At 47.8% G+C, this 26267-nt stretch overlaps 1 protein-coding gene across 2 annotated transcripts in view; it reads right to left on the bottom strand.

Annotated features, from left to right (window-relative positions):
* Positions 1 to 26267, bottom strand: part of PAWR (pro-apoptotic WT1 regulator) — a 441530-nt gene that overhangs the window by 307721 nt on the left and 107542 nt on the right. The window contains exon 3 of one of the 2 annotated variants that reach the window (XM_078674244.1): positions 20095 to 20133. The exons of the other annotated variant lie outside the window; for it this stretch is intronic. Within the exon in view, the coding sequence (XP_078530370.1) occupies positions 20095 to 20133 (39 nt within the window). The remainder of the gene's footprint in view (positions 1 to 20094; positions 20134 to 26267) is intronic. 2 annotated transcript variants of the gene reach the window in all.

Below are 26267 nucleotides of genomic sequence, written 5' to 3'. Positions count from 1 at the left end.
ATTCCAGAAAGATTGCAGGGCCAGAATGATGAGGCTGGACATTGGAATCATATCCGGAGGGTGGACGCACTCAGTGCAGTACCCAAGCAAGTGTCACAGAGTGAGGCCGCAACCAATGTGTCTTTTCTGCAAAGTCTAGGCTGTAACTACACAGATAAGCACATAAGTAGGCGGACACGTCAGAAGTTCTCCTCGTCGCACATTCATATGGATATGTTGGGGCCCATCGGGAGACGGGGAGGGGAAGAACCGACCGGACACAGGTATAAGGTGTGATAAAGGCCGCTTTTATTGGAAAACAGGTGCATCCTGAAAACATACCCCAACCTTGGCCTTTGCCGTACAAAACTAGGCCTAACTAAATATACACATACCTGCCAATCCCCCCACCCCCACCCCTAAACAGTTCCCCGCCAACATCATAAACATCCTTATCATTTACCCAAACGCCTGCCTCAACTGTTTTAACATCTACCATATGTACACTCCCTCCCTTTCAACCAGTAAAGCTCCTTCCTCCTATCCTACCCCCCCCCATTCTAACTAGGGAAAAGCGCCAACCCACATAAAACCACTCCTGCACCTGCTCCCAGCGACACACTTTGTAGCCCTACCACAGAAAGCACCTGCGACCAACAAAAACCCTTTCTCGAATTCCCCCAACCTTAGCTAGCAGAAAACGGGAGGGCGGGTGGGACAACATTTTCCCTGAACCTCCCCAGCTGCTGGGTCACTGTCCCATGAAATGGTGCACAGTGACCCAAAATGGCCGCTTATGAACCCTCCCAGCCCAAAAGAAGCCCAAAAACCGCCGCCCAGCCCAACCAGCCCAACGACCCTTCCTGTGTCCCATTTTTTCTCCTCCCCTCCCCTCCCCTTCCTCCCGGAGCCCCAAAATCCCCGGGGGGGGCGAGCCTCCCTCCGGTCGGCCACCCCCCGCAAAGCCCCATTGGGGCCCATCGGGAGACGGGGAGGGGAAGAACCGACCGGACACAGGTATAAGGTGTGATAAAGGCCGCTTTTATTGGAAAACAGGTGCATCCTGAAAACATACCCCAACCTTGGCCTTTGCCGTACAAAACTAGGCCTAACTAAATATACACATACCTGCCAATCCCCCCCACCCCCACCCCTAAACAGTTCCCCGCCAACGTCATAAACATCCTTATCATTTACCCAAACGCCTGCCTCAACTGTTTTAACATCTACCATATGTACACTCCCTCCCTTTCAACCAGTAAAGCTCCTTCCTCCTATCCTACCCCCCCCATTCTAACTAGGGAAAAGCGCCACTCCAAAGCCCTTACCGCTTTCGACCCCCCCCAGGACCTCTGTACCTTCGGATACCTTTTCACCCCTATCGCCTGATCCAACGCCTCCTTCAACTGTACAACATACAGCTCCATCCCATATCTGGACAAATGTACCCCATCCTCCAAGAAAAAATACACCGCTCCATACTTCAGTTCCGGGTGCTCCATTCTACCCACCCCTTCTTTCTCACAAAAGGCCCGCATCTCCCTGTTAATCTTCCTCCTAGTTCTGTCAATCGCCCCTGGCCTCTCTGCCCCCCTCCAACATCTCCGCGGTATAAACTCCGACCATATGACGTAACATCCTGCCCACTGCCTCTTGATCTCCAATAAATCCCTCCTCATTTGTTTGACTAGAGCCAATCCCTTACACTGCACCAGGTCGTTTTCTCCCAGATGCACCACCAAAACATCCGGGCACACCCCTCCCCGTACAACGTTATTCAAAACCGGCACCAACTCGTGCCAACGCATACCCCCTTTGCCTCTCCAATGACACCGAAACAACTGCTCATCCAATTCAAGGTTAAGGTTCCTGTATTTTTCCCATTCGGCCTTCTCTGCTCTTTTTACAAAAGAATGTCCCACCACGTATATGGACACTGCTGCCGCTGTAGGCCCCGCCACCGCACCTGCAAAGAAACACTTGTAAGCAGCAAGTCCACACACCCACTCAGTCCACCACTACCCCGCGCAACCTGACGTACGTCTTATAACAATCCGATTTCCAGCGCCCCAACCGTTTTATGTCCTCCTTCCCCCAACCCCGTCGCGCCGCCTCCGTCGCCGCCCCGATGCGAAATGAATGCGTTCCGAATTCTTTAGGATCCTCACCCATAGACCGCAGGGCGTGCCGCAGGACCCATAACAACTGCGCAGCCGTCACACGTCCCGCCTCTCTCCTGCCAAAAACCTCCGCACCAGACTGCACCCCTCCGGCCGCAAGCCGCCTCCCCCACTCCACTGGACACATCGCCGCTGTACCCCCAGGCCCCAGTAACACCCAAGTGCCCATCTCTCGCTGATCAGTCTTGGACCGACGAAGCCGCACTGCGACCTCCCTTCCCCGGAACTCCACGTCCCCCCACGTCAGCCCCGCCCGCCCCTTCAAACCCACCAACTCCGACACCCGAAAGGCCCCGAAATACATCCACGACATCAATGTGGAAAACCGCACCGACTCCTCCTGATCCCTGCACACCACCGGCAACCGACCCATCAACCCCTCCAACATTGCCTCCGTAATCGGCCGTCTCTGCCGCACCCGGGCCCCTTTCTCTCTCTCCCAACCCTCCAACAGACGCCCTCCCAGTTCCCCCGCCGAAGGAGCATAGCCCCACCAAAGCTTGCCCATAAAGGCCACACCCGCCAGTTTACCCGCAATGGTCACTCTCGCCAGACCTCTGTCCATTAATCCCAGCATGAATTGCACCACCTGCTCTTCCCGACGCCACTTGTCCCGCTGCCTTACCGCTCCAAAACGCAGAAACTCCAGCCAGGCCTGTTCGTAACTCCGCCACGTGGACACTGCCATGGACGACCTCACCAATCGAACGACCCGCGCTCTCCCACCAACCACATCTCCTCCGGCACCTCCGTCTTGACCGCCGCCGCCTCCGTGGCTAGCCCATGGAACCTCTGCCACTGTTGACGAGACAAAGCATCCGCAATGTCATTGTCCACTCCCGGCACATGCTGCGCCCGAAACAAGATATTGTGTTCCAGGCACCTCAACACAAACACGCGCATCAGCTTTAACACCTGGGGCTCCCTCGCAGACTGCCGGTTCACCACCTGCACCACCGACATGTTATCCACCTTAAACAACACGCGCCTGTGCGCCAACTCAAGCGCCCACACTGTCACAGCCACCACCAGCGGGAACAATTCCAGGAACGCAATGCTTCTCCCCCCCGCCTGCCACTGCTCCGGCCACTGTTCCGCGCACCACCGACCCGCCCAGTAGAGTCCAAAACCTCCGACTCCCGCCGCATCCGATGACATCGTCACGTCCCACTCCCACTCCTCCGGAGGCGCCATGGGAACACCGTTGAATCGCTCCAAAAAAGCCAACCACATGCACAGATCTCCTCTCGCGCCCGCCGGTAGCCGAACGTGGTGGTGAGGCATCGACAAACCAGACAAAGCCAATCCCAACCGCCGACAAAAAGTCCGCCCCGCCCGCACCACGCGGCACGCGAAATTCAAGTGCCCCAGCAACACCTGCACCTCCCGCACCAACACCTTCGGCTTGGCCAACATGCCCTTCACCAACTCCACCATCGCCGACCGCTTGTCTTCCGGTAGGCGTGCTTCCATGGCTGCTGAGTCGAGCTCGATTCCGAGGAACGACAGCACCGTGCTGGGCCCCTGCGTCTTCTCTGGCGCCAAAGGAACCCCCAGGTGATTCATCAGGTCCGTAAAACTACTCAGCTGCTGCTGGCAGTCCGTCGAACCGGGGGTGCCCACCAGGAAGAAGTCGTCCAGATAATGCGTAATCGCCTCCGAGCCTGTGCGCCAGGAAAAAGCCCACTGCAAGAAAGAACTGAATCGCTCAAACAAGGCACACGACACGGAGCACCCCATTGGAAGCGCTCTGTCCACAAAAATTAACCCATCAAGCTGTATCCCCAGCAACTGATGATCAGCTGGGTGAACCGGCAGCAACCTGAATGCCGATTTTACATCGCATTTCGCCATGAGCGCCCCCCGCCCCGCCGTCGTCACCAACTTCCTTGCGACGTCCACGGACGAGTACGACACCGACGCCAATTCAGCCGAGATAAAATCGTTCACCGACGCGCCCTCCGGCCATGAGAGATGTTGAATCAGGCGAAATTGACCCCGCTCTTTCTTTGGGACCACTCCAATGGGTGAAATGATCAGATCTTTCAACGGGGCTACCTCGAAAGGTCCCACCATCCTCCCCTCCTTCACTTCCTTGAAGAGCTTCTCCCGGACAATGCCCTTGTGTGCGTTCACGGACTTCAGGTTCTCCGCCCATCGAGCGATCCGCGGACCCTCGTACCCCAACCGGAAACCCTCCCTGAAACCCCGACGCAGCACCGTCGCATCATCCGCCCGTGGATAAACTTCCAAGAAAGGTTCCAACCGATCCAGCCTAACCGGTGTACGAGCCTTTTCCCAAGGTACTCGCACCCCCCCTTCCCCCCCCCCTCCCCCTGCCGGGCACGGACGCCGGATATTGGCCCTGCGTGGGGCCTCCCCAAAGCCCCCAGCATCGTGATTCTGGATGGCGTTTTCCACAAGAGGAGCACTCGTGCCTAAATTTGCACGTCTGCCGGAGACAGGAACCCCTGTTAAAATCCCAGCAGGCCCCCCCGCTTTGGTTGCTCCCGGCTCCCCCCGGTCCCACCCCCCCACGGGTGGGGCGAGCCGAAAAGGGTGGGGGAGCCAATGGCAAACCACTGGCCGTGTAGATAGTGCGGCCAAATTTTGCTCCACTCATCGTCTGCTGATAAAGGTCTGCATCCAACTCCCCCCACTTAGCCTCCGGGTCCGACGCCATGCGCGCCCGAAACTCCTCGTCGTAATGCGACCAAGCATTGCCCCCGTAAGTCACTTGCGCCCGCCGCACCACGTCCATGTATTTAAACAGCGCGACTGCCCTGTCAGGGTACTTTTCACAGTACACGCTCGCATATATTAAGAATGCCGCCGACCAATTCTCAATAGTAACCGGCACTCTCGGCCGCCTCGCCAATTCCTGCTCTTCTTCCTTCGACCCCTCCTTGGCCATCAATTCCCGGTGTAGCAACTTCAAGATCTCGACATACTCCCCCTTCCAGATTTTCTCCCTGGTCGCCATCGACAAATGCGCCCCCAGCGGCTTCGCCACCCCCATGTACGGCAGCTTCTTAACCGGTACTTCGCAGCTCTCCTTCGCCCCGGCACTCGACGCCGCCGACCCGCCGGACGCCACGTCCGTCCCAGCAGTCCCCGACGCTGCGCTCGTGACCGGTCCCTCGCAGTTCTCCTTCGCTCCGTCGCACGTCGCCGCCAACCTGCCGGACGCCACGCCCGTCCCCGTACTCCCCAACGCCGCGCTTTCCGCTTCCGTACACATGCCGGCATCCATCACATACCTACCCTTCACCAGTCTCACCTCATCCCCTCCCACAGCATCCGTCCCCACCGACACGTGGTGACCCCCAACACCACTTCCTCCCGCCTTGCCTCCCTGAGGCGTGCCTAAGCCGCTCCCAGACCCCGTACTGGTCTTACCTGGCGTCAAGGCTGGCGTCCTCACCGGATCCCGCCGCCTAACCAGGTCCGCTGGGGGGGCCGTCACTCGCGGCACCACTTGCCGGGGGCATTCCTGTAAAACACTGCCAACAACGTTACAAACCTCCCCCCCGGCCTCCCTCAGCTCCCCTTCTTCTTCCGACTCCAGCTCAACACTCCCTACCCCATCAACCAAAATCCTGCCTGTGGATACTCTGCTCAGACCCGCCCTGGCCCTACACTCCGTCATCAATGCACCTAAGTCCACACTCGCTCTCCTTCTACCCTCCTGTTGGTAATCAGAGGAAACCGCTGCCTCGTTGCTCCATCCCCGTCCCCCGGCGGCCGGATCGACCCATCGGGAGGGGGGCGTTGGAGAGCGACGTCCCGTCCATCTTCTTTCCGACCACCCCAGGTCCCTCGTTGGAGTGCGACCGCCCGTACTAGGCAGAGCCGGCCCATCCACTCGGCGGGGTGGAGCCGCATGCTGCTCACCCGAGCCCCTCCCCCACTGCTCCTGCCAAGAGAAAAACGGGGAAGTCCAGCATGCCGGGGCAAAACTTTCTCCACTACCTCCCCAGCCGCCTCTCCCCCCTGCCGCCGAATGTCCTCCCCGCCACGCCGGCCGACCCCCCCACCCGCTCTCCCCCCAGCTCCCCACCCCGCCCGAACCTCCCCACGCGCCCCCTCCCGAACCCCCCCACCCACCCACCCCATCCTTGCATCTCCCCACCGCTACTCCCTACCGCTCCCTCAAACCCGAACCCTCCCCCGCTGGGCCCCCCAAAAACCTCACCCCTCCTCCATCCGCCCCCATCCCATGATGCATCCCCACCCCCCCGACTGCCCCCCTTCGCACCCCCTCCCCACTGCACCCCCCGCCCCGCGGAGAACCCCTACTGCTGGGCGGAATGATATTCTCATCCTCGGACTCCTCCCCCCCCTGCTCGCTCTCGCCCCCTACACCCTCCTCGTCTTCCCCCTCAGTATCCTCAATCAGCAATGGGGATTCCCCCCCTGCCCCACCCAGCCCTCCTTGCTCCTCCCCCCCTGCTCCCCCACCCACCCCCTCTACAAGCCCCTCTCTCCCCTCCTCCTCTGGACCCCCCCACCGCTTCGTCCGCCTGGCCCGCCTCCCGTCCCCTCCTCCCTCGTGTCCTCCCCCCACGCACGTCCCCGGGTAGCGTCATCTCTGCCTCCACCGCCATGCCCGATCCTCCTGAGCCATTCGCCCCCCCGCCACCCCCTGTCCCCCCCAGACCCTCGGTATTTCTGACAAAAGCCAAGGGCGCCTTCTTCGTCGCACCGCGCTTCCTCCCCGGCCCCCTCCCTCTTTTCGCCGCCCCTGCCGCTTGATGGCCGCCTCCGCGCGCCGCCCTCTTCACCGCTCCCGCCCCCTCCCCCTTCCGCGCACGTGACCTCGGCGGGTCACACGCCGCAACAGCTGCCGCGGCGCCATCAGCAGCGCGCCGCGGTGGCCTTACCCGCAAATCACTGCGGAGGAGATCAGTCCTGCCTGCCTCCCCAAGAAGGCGCAGCGCTTCTTGCACCCGAGGATCCGCCAAGGCGTCCGCCGCCATCTTCTCCGCTCCTCGCGTCGACCCGCCGCTTCTGCGCGCCACCGCCCGTCAACTCGCACAGCAACCGACCAGCAAGTCTGCCTACAAGTGAGCAAAACGCAGTCTCTCCACAACTCAATAATCACGCTAACGCCCTCCGACTACACTAACCGCTCCCCACAAAATTTTCCCTGAACCTCCCCGGCTGCTGGGTCACTGTCCCATGAAATGGTGCACAGTGACCCAAAATGGCCGCTTATGAACCCTCCCAGCCCAAAAGAAGCCAAAAAAACCGCCGCCCAGCCCAACCAGCCCAACGACCCTTCCTGTGTCCCATTTTTTCTCCTCCCCTCCCCTTTCTCCCGGAGCCCCAAAATCCCCGGGGGGGCGAGCCTCCCTCCGGTCGGCCACCCCCCGCAAAGCCCCATTGTCAAGAGGCGGCCGCCGGCTGTATCTACAATGAACTGAAAATGTAGGTTTTGCGGTGCAGCCACTAAAACGGGAGGCTGGTCTGAAGATTTACGGAATATTTCATGGCAGCCAGGGTCTGTGGAGGTTAACCTCTGCATTTCGGAGAAGGAAGGAAAAAAGCAAGCTGGCAGCCATGGGGTCAGTTGCATATCAAACATTCTTCAGCACGCCACCGGCACGACATGGAATTTTTCCTTGATGCAAGTAAGGGTGGGCAATTTCCTTCCCATTTTTTAAAGATTAATGTATATTACTGCAACCGTGGTGGATACCATGTTGTACTCACGAACACTATTGCAAAAGCATTATGGATGTTGCAGTCCGATTACGGATATCATTAATATCGGAGCCCAATAAACTTGGACATTGTTCTGAAATAATTGCACTAAGCAACTGACGTTTTGAAAGTACTATTGCAAAGTGAGCTCCGACTGCAAAGTGCATTTATTAACAAAGAAATCATCGTATCAAAGGTGACACTTTAAATCCAGTGTTTGCGCATTGTGTCCTCCCTTGCTGTTTACTACCCCAGCACATTTAAGTTGTGAACAGTCTGTCCTCGGTGCTGCATATGATTAAGACCATTTACTAGTCGAAACGCGTAATGCTGCCCCACCTCGATTGCCTGCTGTGTATAAAAATCAACCATTTATTTAAATTTATTTATGTAAAAGGTTTTATATAGCGCTGGCTAGACCCAGACGTATCAGAGCGCTTTACATGGGTATCAGACAATAAATTGCAGGTTACAGCTTTACAAAGAATACACAGTTATTAGAGCATGGACATTTTAGTTACAAGTAAGGTTGAGACAAACAAAAAGGAACATATAGGTAGGGGAAAAAGCTGGCATGGGGAGATATTCAGGAGAGTGTCGGAGTAAGAGCAGAGGAAGTAGACAGAGTGGAGGAGGGAAAGAGGAGGGGAGGGTTAGAGACACGGCAAGGCAAGAGGAGAGGGAGGGTGACAGGGACAAAGTCAAACAAGTCAAAGCTGCGCCCAAAGTCCAGAAGCTGCGATCCCAGGGGGAGTGGTATAATTTCCCCATCTCTGTTGCGAGGGGCTCCCTAAGCGCAGTGGACTCTATCAAAGGGGTCTCTGAGACTCCAAGGCCTATTTACTGGATCCTTCCCCAAAAAGGGGAGAGGGGGTGCTTTTGCAATGAGTGCCATACCATACCTCAATTTTGAGTGGCTCCCTTGGCGCTGTGGACTCTCTCAGCGGGTATGCTGAGTCTCCAGCGTATATAATTTGGATCTTTCCCCAAAAAGGGGAGAAGGAGTGCTTAGTCAAAGGGCACAAAAGGACAAGGGGCTAGGTGGTGAAAGCAGGCGAGGGGAGATATTCCGGGGAGTGGGGGGTAGGAGCAGGGGAAGTAGACAGAGTGGAGGAGGGAAAGAGGAGGGGAGGATTAGTGGCAAGGCAAGAGGAGGGGGAGGGTGACTGGGACACAAACCGGTAGGCGAGTCAAAGCTGCGCCCAAAGTACAGTAAGCTGTGAGCCTAGGGGGAGTGGTATCGTTTCCCAATCTCAGTTGCGAAAGGCTCCATAAGCGCAGTGGACTCTATCAAAGGGGTCGCTGAGACTCCAAGGCCTACTTTACTGGATCCTTCCCCATAAAGGGGAGAAGGGGTGCTTTGGCAATGGGTGCCATACCATACCTCATTTGTGAGTGGCTCCCTTAGCACTGTGGACTCTCTTAGCGGGTATGCTGAGACTCCAGCGTATATATTTTGGATCTTTCCCCAAAAAGGGGAGACGGAGTGCTTAGTCAAAGGGCACAAAATGACAGGGGGCTAGGAGGTGAAGCGGGCAAGGGGAAAGATTCAGGTGAGAGGGGATAGGAGCAAGGAAGTAGACCAAGAACGAAAGAATGTAGAATAGGGACAGATAGATAGGAGACAAGGAAAAAGCAGAGACACAAATACGATGGGGGTGTGGGAAAGACAATGGAGGGCTTTTATTATGCCGTGAGTTTGGCATAATTCTTCATGTGGTGTATGGAAGGCAGTGAAGTCGCCAACAAGCCCGACCCACTTGAAAGGGCGTTCTCCTCGTCGCAAATTCATATGGATAGATATAGATATATAGGGCAGGCGAAATGCGTCCAACAACAGCTGAAAGTTAAATATTTCTGTCAAAAGACACTGCATCGGTATCCTTACAGTGTGAGGTCGAGTGGAAATATATCATTTTTTTATTTAAAGGAACCTGGTGAGCATCAAAAGCGGGCCTATGAGCAGGCAGCAATTTACTTATTTGTGATTTGTGTACAGTAGGAACCAGACCCACTAGGGCAGCAAAGTGCTATAGAGGAGTTTTGAAGCCTCATTGTCCCAGTCTCTTGCATCCAAGTAGAAAAATTTCCAGGGGCACACCAAGGAGGACAGCATGCTTGTACACAGAAAATATTACAGAAAGTACAATGAGTCTTTGGAAAAAAACACATCCAAATCACTTTCTTCACTCAGTTGTGGGATGATCAAAATGGTGATATCTCCAAATGAAATGGCATTGAAAGAAGGTGTTGGAAAAAAGTGGAGGGAGGGGTGGTCAGTACCTCCATACAGTAGGGCAGAGGTCTTCAAACTGGGGGACGGGCCACCCTAGGGGGGCCTCAAGTAATCCCGGGGGGGGTGGAGGGGGGCAGAATCAGGCCAGAAGAAACATTATGCTTTGTTTTCAGCTTAAAAAAATGAGCAGCAGTAAGCACGTCTGTAATGGGCCATCCTTAACATCCTTTGTCATTTAAATCCTGGCTGGGAAAAGGTGTCAAAAGGGAAGGGACTTAACATTTTCTCCAAGACCCTCACTACCATTTCAAATAACCACACTGTCGATACTTTTACACATTAGTAAGGCCTGCCTCACCGGAATACTGTGTTTAGAAATCATGTATTTGTTTGCCTTTCTAAAACAGTGACAGCACTTAGCTGTAATGTTTAAATAAGTCTAGACATATTTAAACATTGCCATTTAAAGAGAATAATTCTGGGAAAAATTGGGGGAGGGGGGGCGCCAAATTGTTTTTCTACACAGGGGGGGCACGGAATAAAGAAGTTTGAAGACCACTGCACTAGGTTTACAACGTGATAAAGTTTGGTCATGCGTTCTTGCTTTCTTGAATGTAAACGCTTCCAGGAGGAGTGTGTCTGTGCTCCGGAGAATACATAAAGCACCAAAGATACCCCTTTCTTGGTAACATAGGTAGAAGAGCTTTCATGAACGACGCAAACTAGATTGAATAGGCTTCTTAGTTCTATGGGAAGTCAACTGAGACAATGCCACACTGGAATAATAGGTTCTAATGTTCTGACACCTGATATTATGTGAGCTGCCGCATTCAGGACTGCTTTGCAATTACCTCGTTGATAATGCTTTCCATCCTTTGGTTACATTGGATACTTGCATGGGGATGGTACTGGTGCTGACATTCAAAGGACAGTATGAATACTAGTGTAGTAACAGTGAATTATATACTCAATCAGAAGAACATACTGTAGGTATTTTCTGTTTCACAGAGGTTCTTCACATGTAATTCCAGATTATTGAAGGATGCCATGTCAATTTATATCATCCTGACGAAGGTTTGCTAGTGCTACCCTTCCCAAAAATCTATTGGTCCACAATACAAGAATGATATCTTATTAATGATTTCCTAAATTAGGCAGTTACTCACCTATAGCGTTAATTTTATACCCTGTTTTAACGTTATATGCTATATTTATATGGACCTGAATTATATGGATGGTTTAAAGTGTTGTCCTTCAATTTATTAATCTTTGTAATGATATTTGCACGGGTTAAACATAAGTTAATTAATTAATTTATTTTTTAAAACTCCATTGCCAAATGTGCACTGCATAGGCATTTAAAGAATGTGGTCACATTATGAATGCACTTCTTTTACAGATTGAATGACATCTTTAGGCCGAACCAATCCGATACTACAAGCCATCTGATTGAAAAAGATCTATTATGGGCTTCCCCACTGCCCCCATGCTTTTTAGGTCGTGCCTGGGCAGCGCATGCGCTGCTCTGCGAGGCAATCTGTAATCTAGACTGCGGCTGAAAGCACCTCCCATATTTTCAATTAATTCCTGTCCCTGCTCTTCATAAATGCCTGCTTTTGTTTTGTCAGTGGTGATGGTGGATGCGGTGGTGGATGCGGTGGTGGATGCGGTGGATGTGGTGGTGGTGGATGCGGTGGTGGTGGATGCGGTGGTGGTGGATGCGGTGGATGTTGGGATGGATGCGGTGGATGTTGGGATGGATGCGGTGGTGGTGGTGGATGCGGTGGTGGTGGTGGATGGGGTGGTGGATGTGGCGGTGGATGTCATGGTGGATGTGGAGGTGATTGTGGATGTGGAGGTGATTGTGGATGCGGTGGTGGATGTGGTGGTGATGGTGGATGTGGTGGTGGATGCGGTGGTGGATGCGGTGGTGGATGCGGCGGTGGATGCGGCGGTGGATGCGGCGGTGGATGCGGCGGTGGATGCGGCGGTGGATGTGGATGTGGTGGGTGATGTGGTGGTGAATGTGGCATGACATTTTTATTATATACAGAGGGGTACTTATTTTGTACCAATCACTGACCGATGTTAATGTAAGGGTTGTAGATGGTGGGTTGCGCATGCCTTGTTTTCATTTCCATTATAATGACAATAATCCTTTCTTTGACCCTGTGCTCAATCAACGTGGACTGTATTATAGTGAATACGAGGGGCTTAGATAAAGAAATAGGAGAGGCGAGGAGGAAGGGAAACTGGGGTAAGGAACAAGCGACGGAGGAGAACAAGCCGGAGGGCATTGCTGGGGGGAGGAGAAATGTGACACGGCTGGAAGGGGGCGGAGCGGGGAGAGCGGCGATGAGGGTGTGAAGGTCTCACATGAGGGGGCGTGGTATCTTAAGTCGTCTTAAGGGCATCTTTTGGATCCCATCTTCAGTAACTGTACTCATCTTACAGTTAGCTCTCCCATTACTCTTCCATGGACGGACCACTTTCTGATTCCATTTTTGTGGACTCCACCAGGTTCTCGCCCCTCTACACCTCTTGCTCCAAGCAGAGACCGCAAATGGACTCAACTTAATACAAACTTATGGTCCTCCACTCTAGAATCCTCTGTTCCAGAGAACAACCCTGATCCTATTGTCAGTAACGACAACTTCAATAACTGGATCACTACCTCCTTAGACTCCATCATCCCTCCCAAAATCACTAAATCCAAACATAAACCAAAAAATGCCCCTTGGTACTCACAGGAATTACGTACCCTAAAAAGAGAATGTAAGAAACTGGAACGGAAATGGCGCCTTGATTATTCAAACACCAGTAAAACTGAATATTGAGCGTCTATAAAAACGTATAAAATCGAGATAAAAAAAGCTCAAGCCACGTTCTTTGAAAATAAAATCAACGATGCAGCATGCAAACCTAAAGAGATCTACCAGATCGCTAAAAGTTTGCTCAAACTCCCGGACAAACTTCCAGATCCTTTGTCTGCACAAACCCGCTGCAATGAGCAGGCAGATTATTTCTATAACAAAATAGCAACAATTTACTCCTCCTTCCCCCCACTTCCTCATCCGCTTCCAGAACAGCAATATCCCAGACCCACACATCCTATCTCCCTGGAATCCTTTACACCTCTGGAGCACACCAGCCTAGAAACTATAATGCTGCAGGTAAAGTCTGGATCTCCCAGTGACCCAGCCCCAGCCCGCTTCCTAAAAACAATCACGCCCACCATTCTCCCCACTATCCAGAATCTGATTAACAACTCCCTCTCAACAGGACTCGTCCCTCCGAAGTGGAAACAAGCTACAGTTAAAGCCCTCCTTAAAAAACCTAACTTAGATCAGACGAACCCAGGAAACTACCGTCCGATTTCCCTGCTGCTATGGATTGCAAAAATTGCAGAAAAACATGTAAATAAATGCATCACTGAATTCCTGGAAACAAACAACTCCCTGGATACCTCGCAGACCGGGTTCCGCCCCATGCATGGAACTGAAACTGCCCTACTAGCAGTAACAGAAGGAGCTAGAAGGATTGTGGATGAAGGCGGCACTGCGGCCATTATTTTACTGGATCTCAGGGCCGCCTTCGACACTGTGAATCATGACATCTTATGTCAAAGAATGTCAGAGCTAGGGATAACTTCTACTGCGGCAGCCTGGCTACACTCCTTTCTCTCTGACCGCTCCTTCCGAGTCTGTGAGGGCAAGACCACATCGCCTAGCAAAACTCTCAGCTGTGGGGTTCCTCAGGGCTCGTCCCTGAGCCCCACACTGTTTAATATTTACATGCTCCCCCTTGCAGAGATAATACACCCTTTTGGCGTTCAAGTCGTGTCTTACGCCGACGACACGCAATTGGTAGTTACCCTCACCAATCCCTCCTCCTACTCCAGTGATCTCAGAGGCTGTATGGAAGCAGTCTACACCTGGATGAGACAGTCTTACCTAAAGCTCAACGGCGATAAAACTGAGCTAATGGTGCTGGGCAGCTCCCCTCAAAAATCTATTGACTCACTGTGGCCGCCAGCACTAGGCCTTGCTCCCTTAGCCAAAGATACCATCAAGAGCCTGGGTATCTGGCTGGATAATGCATTAACCTTCGGCCACCAGGCAACCAAAATTAGCAGCCACCTGCATGAGCATCATCAGACTCATACGTAAGATTCTACCACTCCTCCCTTTCAAGGCCAGACAGATTACGGTCCAGGGTCTTATTCTTTCCCGGCTGGACTTCGGAAATGCCCTAAATTTAGGAGCCCCCGAATCCACCCTGAAAAAACTGCAGGTTATCCAAAATTGCGCTGCACGGACTCTTCTGCGCATTCCTCGCCGGCAATCAGTGAAAACCGAACTAAGAGCCCTGCACTGGCTACCTGTAAAAGACAGAGTCAGCTTCAAAAGCATGTGCATCGCCCACCGTGCTTACTGGAGAAAGGGAGCAATTCTTAATCATACTCTGATTACCCCCTACCACCCCAACAGGCAGCTGAGGTCGACCCTCGCCTTTCAAGCCACCATTCCCAGGTTCAAAAGAGAAAGAAGTGGAGGAAGAATGTTCTCAACGAATGCTGCTAGGCTCTGGAACTCCCTTCCACTTTCCATCCGGTCGGAACCTAACATCTTGCCTTTCCGGAAAAAATTAAAAACTTTCTTCTTTAACAGATAACCTCGCCCGACTCACCCTCCTGTATTCGGCTAGAGCGCTGGGACGCCTGCGGGTAACTATCGCGCTATATAAAAATCTATTCATATCATTCATATCATATCAAGTCGTGTTGCTTTGGGAGGCAAGATTAAAAATGTGTAAGCACATCTCTTTCGTAGGGAGTTAAACAAAGTTAAAACAACTGGCTCCAAAGGTTTTGCTTAAGTATGTGTGAAGTAATTAGCTGTCTGCCTCTGCTTTCTTCCATTGCACTGGCATCTAGGTGTTAGGCTCAGATGGCTTGAACAAAAGACGGGCTGATGGTCTTTTAAATCAGGCCTTTGTTTCTGCCCAGCTGGATGTTAAAATAAAGCCCCCTTCCTTCCACGCAGGTTAATACAGACAAATGCCGGCACTGCTGAATGATGTCCCAGCGTCCGAAAACGACACCGGAAGAAATTCAGCATGTTTTACTGAGCCAGAAATATCCGCCACATAACCCTTCTCTCCAACACTGTTTGGAATCGATCGGCTGATTTGTAAAATTACAAGTGGTCAGAGGGATAAATCTGACGGCAAAGAAGAAAAGGAACGCGAGGCTTAAGGAGATTAATGTAGGGATGGATTTGACAGAGAAAAACAGATATTTGAGATTATAACATTTCAAAGCAATGTGTCACCCGGAGATGGGGACATTAGATCCACAGAGTAGGAGAGAAAAGAAATGGTTTACTTTTTTGCTTTGGGTTATTTTAGATTTGGGAATTTCGAGCATCATTTGCTTAATGTAAACTCGATTTTTAAAGTGGGGTACGCAGCACCTACTCAGGGGGTCCTTGAAAATTAAACAATATAAACTTGCTGATAAAATAAAAATGCACATAAATAGCCACATTGAAGAAAAAAAACCTCTATAAATGAAAATAAATGTGAAATTGCAGACAAAGAAATGAAGCTTGTAACTTGGCTTGATTTGTGGAAGCAGAGCAAGCACAGCAGCCAGAATCCAGTATGGACGACTGGCGGCTTTAAATGAAGCGCCGGTCTGTGACGACAAAACGAGCACAGGCATCAGGAGCCAAAAGAGGCTAGCAGATTGATTTGTCTTTTAGAAATCAAATAAAATTATGAAAAAGCTCCAACTTTCCAATTAAAATAAATATTTAGATGCTTGAGACGCGGCCGTGAAACTGAAAGTACGGTCGACCGGCCGTGAATAATTAGGGGGTGAGAAATGCACTGGGAGGGCTGCCTTTGATGTGGTAATGAGAGGCAGGCAGGCAGGCGGCTGGTGGCATTGTGCACGCATTTTTTAGGGCTTGCGCTTGCGCAATGACCTAAAAAGCACATGCACTGCAAGGAATCGCCAGTGGAATCGCCAGTTAGGTAAACTCTCGATAAGCCCCTATATATCTCGCTCCCGCTCAATGCGCATGCGCATTGAGATAGGTCGCTCGACCTAAAAATGGCACCTGCGTCATTTAGAAGATGGGCAACAGAAGCATTGAGTGCGCACCTCAAGTCATTATGCACGTGCGCACCTAAAAAATTACACAACCGCTGCGGCCACTTCAGTGGTTTCCCCCCCCACACTTTTGGCCATGCTGCACAGTCTTGCCAATGCAGAAGAGCATCACAAAATAAGGCATCTGCAAAGCCAATAGACCCAAAGGCAGAACAAAAAGGCTTTGCCAGTGCCTTCTCTTCCTGCCACGGTCCCAAATGAGAATATTTCTCAGAGTTATTCAACACTACTATAACGGTGTTAATAAATAATGGTGGCTAGTGGCTCTGGTAAAACCAAATATGTACATTTATAAACTGAGACACTTGAGTTTGTCTTGTAGCTTTCTCTTCTTGAGCCTAAATAGAATATATAGGGGTAACATGCACACGAATATATATCTCTCTTGAGTCTTGACCGCCTCGCTGCTTGTCCTTGAATAACCATAGTTATTAGCAGTTTCATTTACTTTATATGGTTTGAAGGACTAGATCTGGCCTTGTGGCTTAGTTGCTCATCTTGGTCCAGGGCTTTAAGCCTGCTTCAGCACGTGGCCTAAAAAGCATGCTATTTAGGGCAAACCACTTTATCTACCAAGCCCTCTAAATGTAAATGTGTAATATAAACATGTGCAGTAGTGCAAGGTGTGTGATGGAAAATGACTATACTGTTCAGCACTTCCCCAATGACATATCCCTAGCTTCCTCCCACCCAATCACCTCTTGCTATCTAATCCTGTTGTAAGTGGGTCACGCACAAACATTATGTACAGCAACTTTGAGGCTCTATAGTTGAAAAAAATAAAAAAATAAACATTTCAAGTGTTCAGGTGCTCTTTAAAATTAATTTTGCAGAACACTTAATACCTAAAATAAACGCACTGGCGCGTGGCACACATTCACTATGGACTATGCCATGCAACATTGGCATCATGAATCCGTTGCACGTGAATGAAGTTTGGAGCACAGCTTGATGGCAACACTGCATTCAGCAGTTTTTAACCGCATTTAAACAGGTTTTACAGATTGAAGACTAAAAAGGACAATCTTGACCTCTTGTATTGACTTGACATGTTGCATAGCAATGAAGTTAGTTGGCGGATAAGGACTAACCTTGTGTGAAGTCACTGTCAAAAGGCTAACCACTCAAGTCTGCATTTGCGTGTAGGGATTGGCTTGAGGAGGTATGTATGCACGTATATGTTTGGAGGACTTGGAGTACATGAGGAGAGTTGGATATATTATTTTTGTGAGGCACAGGGAGAGAACCAAACAGTGCCATTCAATAAGATTTGGGGCCAAATGTATGCCCATCAGGTTTTGCAACTCGCAAATTGCGATTTTTAGGGATTCGCAATTTGCAAGTCGAAAAATCTGTTGTATAACTGTGTCTGAGACACTGTTTGCGTTTCCAAAATGGGATCGCAAGGGAACTGCCTCATTAATAGAGGCAGGACGCAATTTGCAATTTTGAATGGGCGGCACTGGCAGGGAAAGTGGCCTGCTGGTATCTGCAGACCATGTCGTCTGTGACTGCTTTTTAAATAAAGCAGTTTTTTTAATGCACCCTGCTTTCCTTGATGTTTTTCAAAGATAACAATGAAAATTTCTCTTTTCATTTTTATTATTTTTTTGTAGGCAGTGGCCCCTGGGACCGCTGCCTGCTCTCAAAAAATGTTGGTGCCCCCAATCACAAAGGGGAAGGGGACCCTTGGGGATCCCTTCCCGTTTGCAAATGGCAATTTGAAATTGGTGGTAAACTGTGATTGTTTTTCATTCCATTCGCGAAACAATCTTGCATCCCCCTGCAACTCGCAATTAGGAAGGGATGCCCTTGGCACTCTCCTTCATAATACAACTCGCAAAACCTATTTTGTGAGTCAGTAATAGGTTACCAACTCGCAAAATAGGGATGGTACATTTCAAAAGACGTTTAAGTGGTCGCAAACGGGCTAAATCTCAATTTGTGACTGCTAAAAACAGTTGTTCATCTGGTCCTTGGAGACTAACAAAACCACTCCCTATCTAGACTTTCGAGTCCCATACAGGATGCAAGAGGAGCAAAACTGTGCTTAAAACATGTAAACTGTAAGTGAACTGTCTATTTAACCCCTTTGCTGCGGCTGCAATTCCGCCGCAGCGCTAGGGGGGTAGGGCGGCCGCGCGGCACTCCCATGCTCGTGACGGAACCGCTCCATCACGAGCCTCTGGTGCGCTGTGCTTATGACGGAGCGGTTCCGTCACGGCCCCGCCCGCTCAATGGAACGTCCAGCGCAGGCGCGGAATCTGCGCTGCGCAGGCGCGCCGAGCGGGCCGTGACGGAACCGCTCCGTCATCAGCACAGCGTGTCCGTGGCTGGTGACGGAGCGGTTCCGTCACCAGCATGGGAGGGGTTAAATTAAAAGAACCTTTCTGAGTAATGATGAAGACCATAAAAGGAAATAATTCAAAACTTTACATAGACAGCCATAAACAGTCTTGGAAAACGTGGAGTAACACATTCGCACACTCAACTCTCCCCACTTAAGCCCCCCAAATGTAAATGTTCCTGGTGTGTTTAGCTATTTCCGTAACTGTTCAGTTCCAAAATCATAAAGTAATTGCGCTAAACAATGTGCTTCGAGTATATATTTTCTTCTGGGCTGTTTCCTTCCTGATTTTCATTAAATTTCCTGTCCATAAACCATTCAAGCTGAACATTTTTCTTCATTAAGTCTAAAAGAAAACAAAGCCCTGTCATGTTTGTATCTAAAGCGTATGCTGTAAAAAGCATGAAAAATAATTATATTTTAAACAACTGACTGATGACTACTGAGACAAAGTATGTGCACATACAGTGCCAATCTGGCAACAACACCAGTTATTCTAGATTTCAGAGCATAACATTGTACTAAGAACACTGCCATCAAATAACCACAAGGCCTCAGACAGATAAAAGGAGTGGATTTAATACTTTGGAAAACATTTGCTTGCCTAAACATGTTTCCTTGGAGGAAAGGCTTCTATCACCGCGATTGTGTCTGGAAATATTAATTGCATTTATATGTTGTTAGTAGCCTATGAAAGGCACAAGGACTTCGCTGCAGAGTCCTTAAAAAGTAAAGCAAGCATGTAATCAACGTAAGAAAGAACAAGTCTTGGGAAAGCCAATGTTAGATTTCTTAAAGCAAAATGCACTACACTAATAAAACTGGAATTCTATCTAACTTAGCAATAGTAGGCGTACACTTCATTTTGTTTGTGACATTTACTGCCAAACTTCTGCATCACGTGGACAAGCTTGTGTTTTCATGCCTCAGCAGAATACTGTTTGAAAGTGTTTGTACAGGCAAGACAACCACCTTCACACCAATATAAAAATGTTGTTTCAGTAGAATTGTACATGCCAAAGGTTACTACTATCTGTTTTAGTAGAATCACACAAATTGTAGCACTATATGTTCTAGTACAGGTGGCGTCCATGAGAAGATTCATGTTGTAGAATTATGAGAGACTTACGCAATGTGTTTACTTTCAACTGTTACGCTCTGCTTAGGACAGATTGGATTTTTTGTGGGAATCATGTACAACTGTATTGAAGGCATGAAATCCATTGTTCAAGAACCCTGTAAAAGTGTGCTATTTTTTTGATGTGTAGAGAGATTCATTTCCCTTTTGAACTTAGGAGGATTGCTCTCCTATGCTTCACTTTTTATTTTTCGGACCTTAACTTGACTGAGTTCTTTCATTGATTTTGTACTTTAACTGATCTTTGTACTATGATTTCTCAATTGATTTTGACATGTTAACTTTTTTTTGGTATAATTTATAATCTGAAAACAAACCTTTAAGGTTTACCTTGTTCCTGTGTCTCGTTCTTGTAGGATCAAATGGGATCTACAAGTCCAAACAAAAATTACCAATTAGAATGCTATATAGAGAAAAATGTCCAGTAATAGTACAAAAAATCCAGTAAGGATTAACATGCTTTCCGGTCCATCATACACGCAAAAGAAAGAGGTAGAACGCGGTGTCATCAGTAAGTCTGGGTTGGCTACAAACCTTTTTGCTTTGTCAAGGCTTATTTTGTCATGGTTTTTCAAAACTTTATTGATGGTTAAGCTGCTGGGCCCCCGTCAACCTTAAAAGACTGGCTGATATGATTAGGGTTTTAAAACACACACACTGTCATAGTAGCCCATGCCACTGAAGAAATTTTGTGTGCCGATTTGCTCCTTGTGAAAATGCAGAATGCGGTCACTTACAGTGACTTTAGCCAATAATAACAGCATTTAATAACATTTGTTGAGCGCAACAGCTACCTCCAGCAGAGGAATCCCAGCGCTTTACGGTCAAGCAAGTGCGGGGGTCCAACCGAGGTGGTAGCCTTGGCTTAAAAGCCAATTCTTTAAGGTCTTTCTGAACTCACATTCAGACTTAATCAAGCACATGTGGGAAGGCAGGGAGTGCCACAATCTGGCCGTCACCACTGTGAAGGACCTGCCTCCTATGCAGGACTTAGCATAGTGAGGTACACAGAGCAGGTGCTGAGAGTTAGATCTCAGCGAGCTTTTTTGTTGATATAGGCAGAGCCGACGCTTAAGATATCTAGGCTGCTATCTTGAAAAGCACGAAAGGCCAGAGTCAAGGCCTTGAACTATATCCTTTTCGCTACAGGTAGCCAATGAAGTTGTCTGATGTGCGGAGAGATGTGGTGATGGAGTGGAACTCATCGAATTAATCTCGCTGCCGCATTCTGTACCATCTGCAATCTCTTGATCAGATAGGCAGGCAGTCCCAGGTAGAGACAATTTGCGTACTCCAGCCAAGATGTCACAGTGGCATGGGCGATGACCCGTCGAAAACCCTCAGGCAATAGATGCGAGAATTTCCTGAGACTTCTCAGCTTGCCAAAGCATGAGGCCGATATAGGACGTACTTGTGCTGAGAAAGAGAGGTCCGTATCACATTTGATGCCCCACTTTTTCGCCGTGCTTGCCGGTATAGGTGGCAAACCAATTTCTAGAGGCAGATGCCTGTCCAAAGAACAGGACCTCCGTCTTGTCCGCATTAAGTTTTAGGCTGTTATTATTCCTCCAACATGAAATGTCCTTCAATCACCCCTTAAATCTAGGAAAAGAATCAATGGCTTAAGTGGGCTGGCTCTGCCCCATGCTGTATGCTGTAGTGGAAACATACAAATTTGAGTGACAATAACAGGCCAACAGAAGAAGAGGGATGGCTTTAAGCCCCTATATTATGCCTATAACACTGTTTCCCAAGTGGGTCCCAAGACGGTTTTGGTGGGTCGTGAAAGTCCAAGCAATAAAGATGCATTTCAATTCTGTATTTGTCTTGTCACATTTGCTGCACTTCAAAGACAGGTCAAATGTCAGGCTATGTCTCAACAACAAATTGTTGCTTCTATTTTGGGGTTTACAGACTCCTCACACTTTACAGTCAGAGAAAGAAAAGTAGAAGGAATTATGTGACAATTTTACCAGGTTACAATGAGTGAGAAAGGAAAGGCTGTAAGATGTCATTTAACTGCAAACGAACAGCACACATTCATCAGTTAGGAAAGCAAAAATGAAGCAATTTTTTTTTGTAACTCTACAGTGTGATGGTAACAAAGATATTAATAGGATAAAAAAAATCAAGACATTTTACTTGAAGATGCACAAATGATAAATGATCACGGACATCAGATTTCCACGTATCATCTTTTGTCTGCAATATAGTTTTATCACTATAACTATATGTCTGTATAAATTTATAGCAATTTCAATAGAAAATGTGCTGCCTCTAAATCATAGTGAGTTACCACACAATGCTTTAGTGACATTAAAAAAATAGCCCATCTCATATCCATTAAAACTAGGTAGCTCGCAAAGGTTTGTTGTTCTAAAACTTGGATCGTGGTTCTAAAAGGTTTAGGAAGCATGGACTTATAATGTTAGTAAAATCAGGGGTGTGGAATTTAATAAAATATCTACTTGTCCATCAGTTTGATTCATAAAACTATGTGTTCTGTAACACAATCAACTTGTCCTCGAGGTGCCATGTAGTGTGGCGACAAATTATGGCAGCAATCTCAATATATTAGAGTTCTGATAATAGCCTCTCTAATTGTGCCAGAGCTCACACTATAATAGGTTTTGAGTACTAGCAATTCACATATTTGCCACCTTCCGCACATGTACATACTGGGGCTGGAGTTACCAGTAAATAATAGTTCCAGGATTGGAATGTCCTTTGGGGGTCTGTGCAAATCTACTTACTTGCATGTTTTATGAATTTTTACCAGTTCTTTTCTAATCTTTTCCCATACGGAAAAAGCTTGGAAATGTATTCCTGCCAAGGAAGAAGTGGTTCAAGGGAAAGTGAACTTGTAAACGCTCAACAGATTTTCACATGAGAAAATTGACACATACATATTTTCTCATGCTAAAATGCAGTTCACAAATATTTTCTAGGAGTACCATGTTCTTGTCTACTTCTATAAATTCTTGGTAATTCATGAAAGACGTAAATCTGCACTAATTAAAGGACATCTACCCGGGTACACTTTTGTAAATTTCTTAAAGAAATGGGCCCCTAATTATGTCTAGTGTTAACCAACAAGTTTTGTTTTTATTAAAATTCTGTCTCACTATCAGCTGGCTACACTATGAGTGACAGCATTGTGCTTCATCACAAGGAGCATATCGGCACACAAAATTGTTTTGTTCAGTGCCAGGAAGAACTGTGGCAATGTGTGCTTTTGGAGACCCACAAATATTTTTGCTTTTTGCTAGTGTCTGTTATAATAGTGGGGGGCCGGCAGATCCCACAGTAAAGTTTCTTTTCAAAACAAGACGCACACGTACACAACCAAAAGGCCAACCGCCAATGTCGAAACTACAGGCATTGCCAATGCTTTTTTATTTTAATTTTTCCCATAATCTTGTTAAAACGGGTTACACTGATCTTCCATTATGAATGTGTTTTGGAAATAGTGGTATGCATCAACACATTTAACAAAATGATGCTTCAAAGTAATGGTACCAAAAATTTCACAGTTTATGAAAATGTTTTTTTCAAAGTTGCATTTTTTTTGTAAATGTTTTATTTTTAAAGCAAAGAATCCTCAGTCTTGCTTTCCAGCTTCTGGAAATATTTGCATCAAATCAAACAGCATTCTGGGAGTATCATACATAGTTTCATATTGTTAGACTTTACAAACATGTGTACACATTTTTATACTGGAACTATCAGTAGTGCAGTCCGAGCTTACAATATTTCCTTACAGCGCTCACCCTAATAATAAATGCTTTGTATTAATGAACCATGAACACAGGTTCGAACAACATTAACCTAAGGACACAAATATTTCCTTAACTGCAGACAATACAATTCCCTGATCCATAATGTGGTACTATAAACCGCCTGCCAAAGGGTTTGGGCTGTAGGGGGTTGGGCTTACTTGTTCCAAGGATAAAGTGAATATATAAAACTTGTTGTCCTTGAGCCTAAACAATGTCCTGGGCTATGGGCTATAGGAATTCCACACCCCAGTAAAATTAAATAGGTCTTGGCTAAAGCAAGACCTAAAAATTCAGGAGAAATATACGGTTGATTGGGAGAAGCGCTACATACATTCCAAGCCTTCAAAAAAAAAGTAAAAAAGTGGGAACTAGCTACTTAAACTAAATAATGCTATTGTTCACTTGCAAATAACCTTAATGTAAAAAAGAGCAACAGTGCATAAAGATGTTTTTCTGTTTTATCTTCATACTTTTAAGGTGCTTGTGCGAGTGCAACACCTAGAAATGTACACCTTAATTAAATTAAGTTAACAAGAGTTTATATTTTCTACTTTTAGTTAATGCATGGTAGCACACCAATGTCCATAAGTGGACACTCAAACAGTAAAACAAACCTAATCAATAAAAGGTTCATAGTTTAAACTTGTCTCAGTGCATGTGAGCATAACCTGAAACTCAATAAAACATGTTTTTTTTGTTTGTTTTTTAATAGTGGACAAATTATTCATGATAAGATTACTAAAAGCCTCTGCCTGCTTTAACCTGAAGATCATGATAAAATTAGAACACTCCAATTTCCTAACACTATTACAACAAAGGTTGAGAAATATGGAGATATTTTTTTAACAAGCATGACTAGGTTTTTTCATGTGTTCCAATATCTCTTAAGTGTCGATAAGGAGGTCAAATAAACGCATTTAGTTCAGTTTTGAGAAACCAGGCCAAAACACAAATAATCTTTAAATTAGGAAAATGAAAATCACAAGGCATTAATACATTAGGAGGATCTCTCCCAAGGCTGCTTTCAAATTGGAAGCAAAAAGATTCCTCATGAATAAGTTCTTACCTTAACAGGAGGGGTAATTTTTAGCTCTAAGTACATCGGTCATACTATAGTATCGGTCATTATTCCAGTATATGATTATTATTTTTGGTTAGTATTCCTGTACATGATTATTGTATTTACTCCCCTTAAGACATTAGGTTACTTCGTTTTGCCCAGTCTTCGTTCACCCAGGTGTATAAATTATCTATTAAGATGTTTACCACTTGATTCAATGCCTATTAGACGCCCCATTTGACTCATGTTTAGATTTTATTTTGGTATTGGTTATTAGTTTTTATAAATGAGCTGTTATGTGTGCACTATTTGATTCAAAGCCTATTATACTCCCCATGTTAGACTCTTGTTTTGATTTGTTACCTTTCCCTATAATTGTAAAGCGCTCCGATATCCTTCGGGATCAGGTTTGCGCTATATAAAACTTTATAAATAAAAAAATAAATGTGTTAGTCACTCAAAGAAAATAATTTTACATGAACTCAGCAGTCTATAAAAGCAAAATGCCTATTGTGCATGCTCTACGACTTAGAACATAATAGACAAGAATAAACTCAGTTTGTTGTGGGCAGCACAAAGAGCAGAGTAGACCCCTGAACCCATTCACGATCACTTCTTGCACAACATTATGAAAGTACGGCTACTTTTGGCCCACTGACATTTTACAGCCTACGTCACTTTAGGTATTAACTGTAAACCTGTAGGAGTTTCACAAGTTCCAATACTAAAATGAGGTCCACATATACCTTTTGATTAAAATACATTAACAGCAGAAAAGAGCCAAAGCACCGAAGAGAAGAATAACAAGCATTGGCATAGCCAATAGGTCTCGCCTTAAGGACCTTATAAGTGTTCAGCAATGCAACAATTGATGCTGTTGTACCAATTATATTGTGCTGTATAACTAAATACTTATAAGTTCCCAAATGCAAGACCTATTGGCTATGCCAATGCTGGTTATGTACTTCAACCGCTGCAACTACGCTGTCGAGTTAAATATAGGGGGCAGACATTACTGGTCGGAAAGAACAACATCTTTAATCTGTCACTAAGGCAGTGGGGGTGAGCGATATGTGAAACGAGGAATACTATATTGTATATTGTAAGTCTTAAACAAGAGGGCATGCACTCTCTCAAAAGGGAAGACTTGGGACCTGTGAGCTACAGGCACTGCCATTCTTCTTCTGGCACACGAGTCAGGTGTAAATAGCACGGCAGCTTTCATACCGTACACAGGCCAACAATCCTGTTACTCTGGCAACCGTGAGCGGCTGCAACGTCACTTCCTCCATGGGCGCTCTGCCAGGGTTCGCGTGGTGTCTCTACTGCTCCGTACTGGGCGGCCGTGCACGATCCCAACTGAAGAGGAGGCTGCGACGCAGGAGGGCTTCTGGAATCGAGCACGGAGGATGACCGCTGCCACACAGTGGCAGGGCAGCGCCTCCGGCCGCCACGAGAAGAGCCTGGGTTTACTCACGACGAAGTTAGTTACCCTGTTGCAGGAAGGTAAGGACGGCGTGCTAGATCTTAAAGGGGTTAGTGCGACTTCCATACTCATTGGATAGGTGTCCTACATTTGCAGGGGTCCTAAAAGCTCTGCATTCCCCATTTGTATGTGTTTGTTGGTGGGGTGCAGTCTTAGAGAGGCGAACTTTTTTTCCACA

This window comes from Lissotriton helveticus, chromosome 1_1 (assembly GCF_964261635.1).
Source record: "Lissotriton helveticus chromosome 1_1, aLisHel1.1, whole genome shotgun sequence".
In the NCBI taxonomy this organism is placed as follows: domain Eukaryota; kingdom Metazoa; phylum Chordata; class Amphibia; order Caudata; family Salamandridae; genus Lissotriton; species Lissotriton helveticus.
This window is presented reverse-complemented; position numbering and strand designations above follow the sequence as displayed.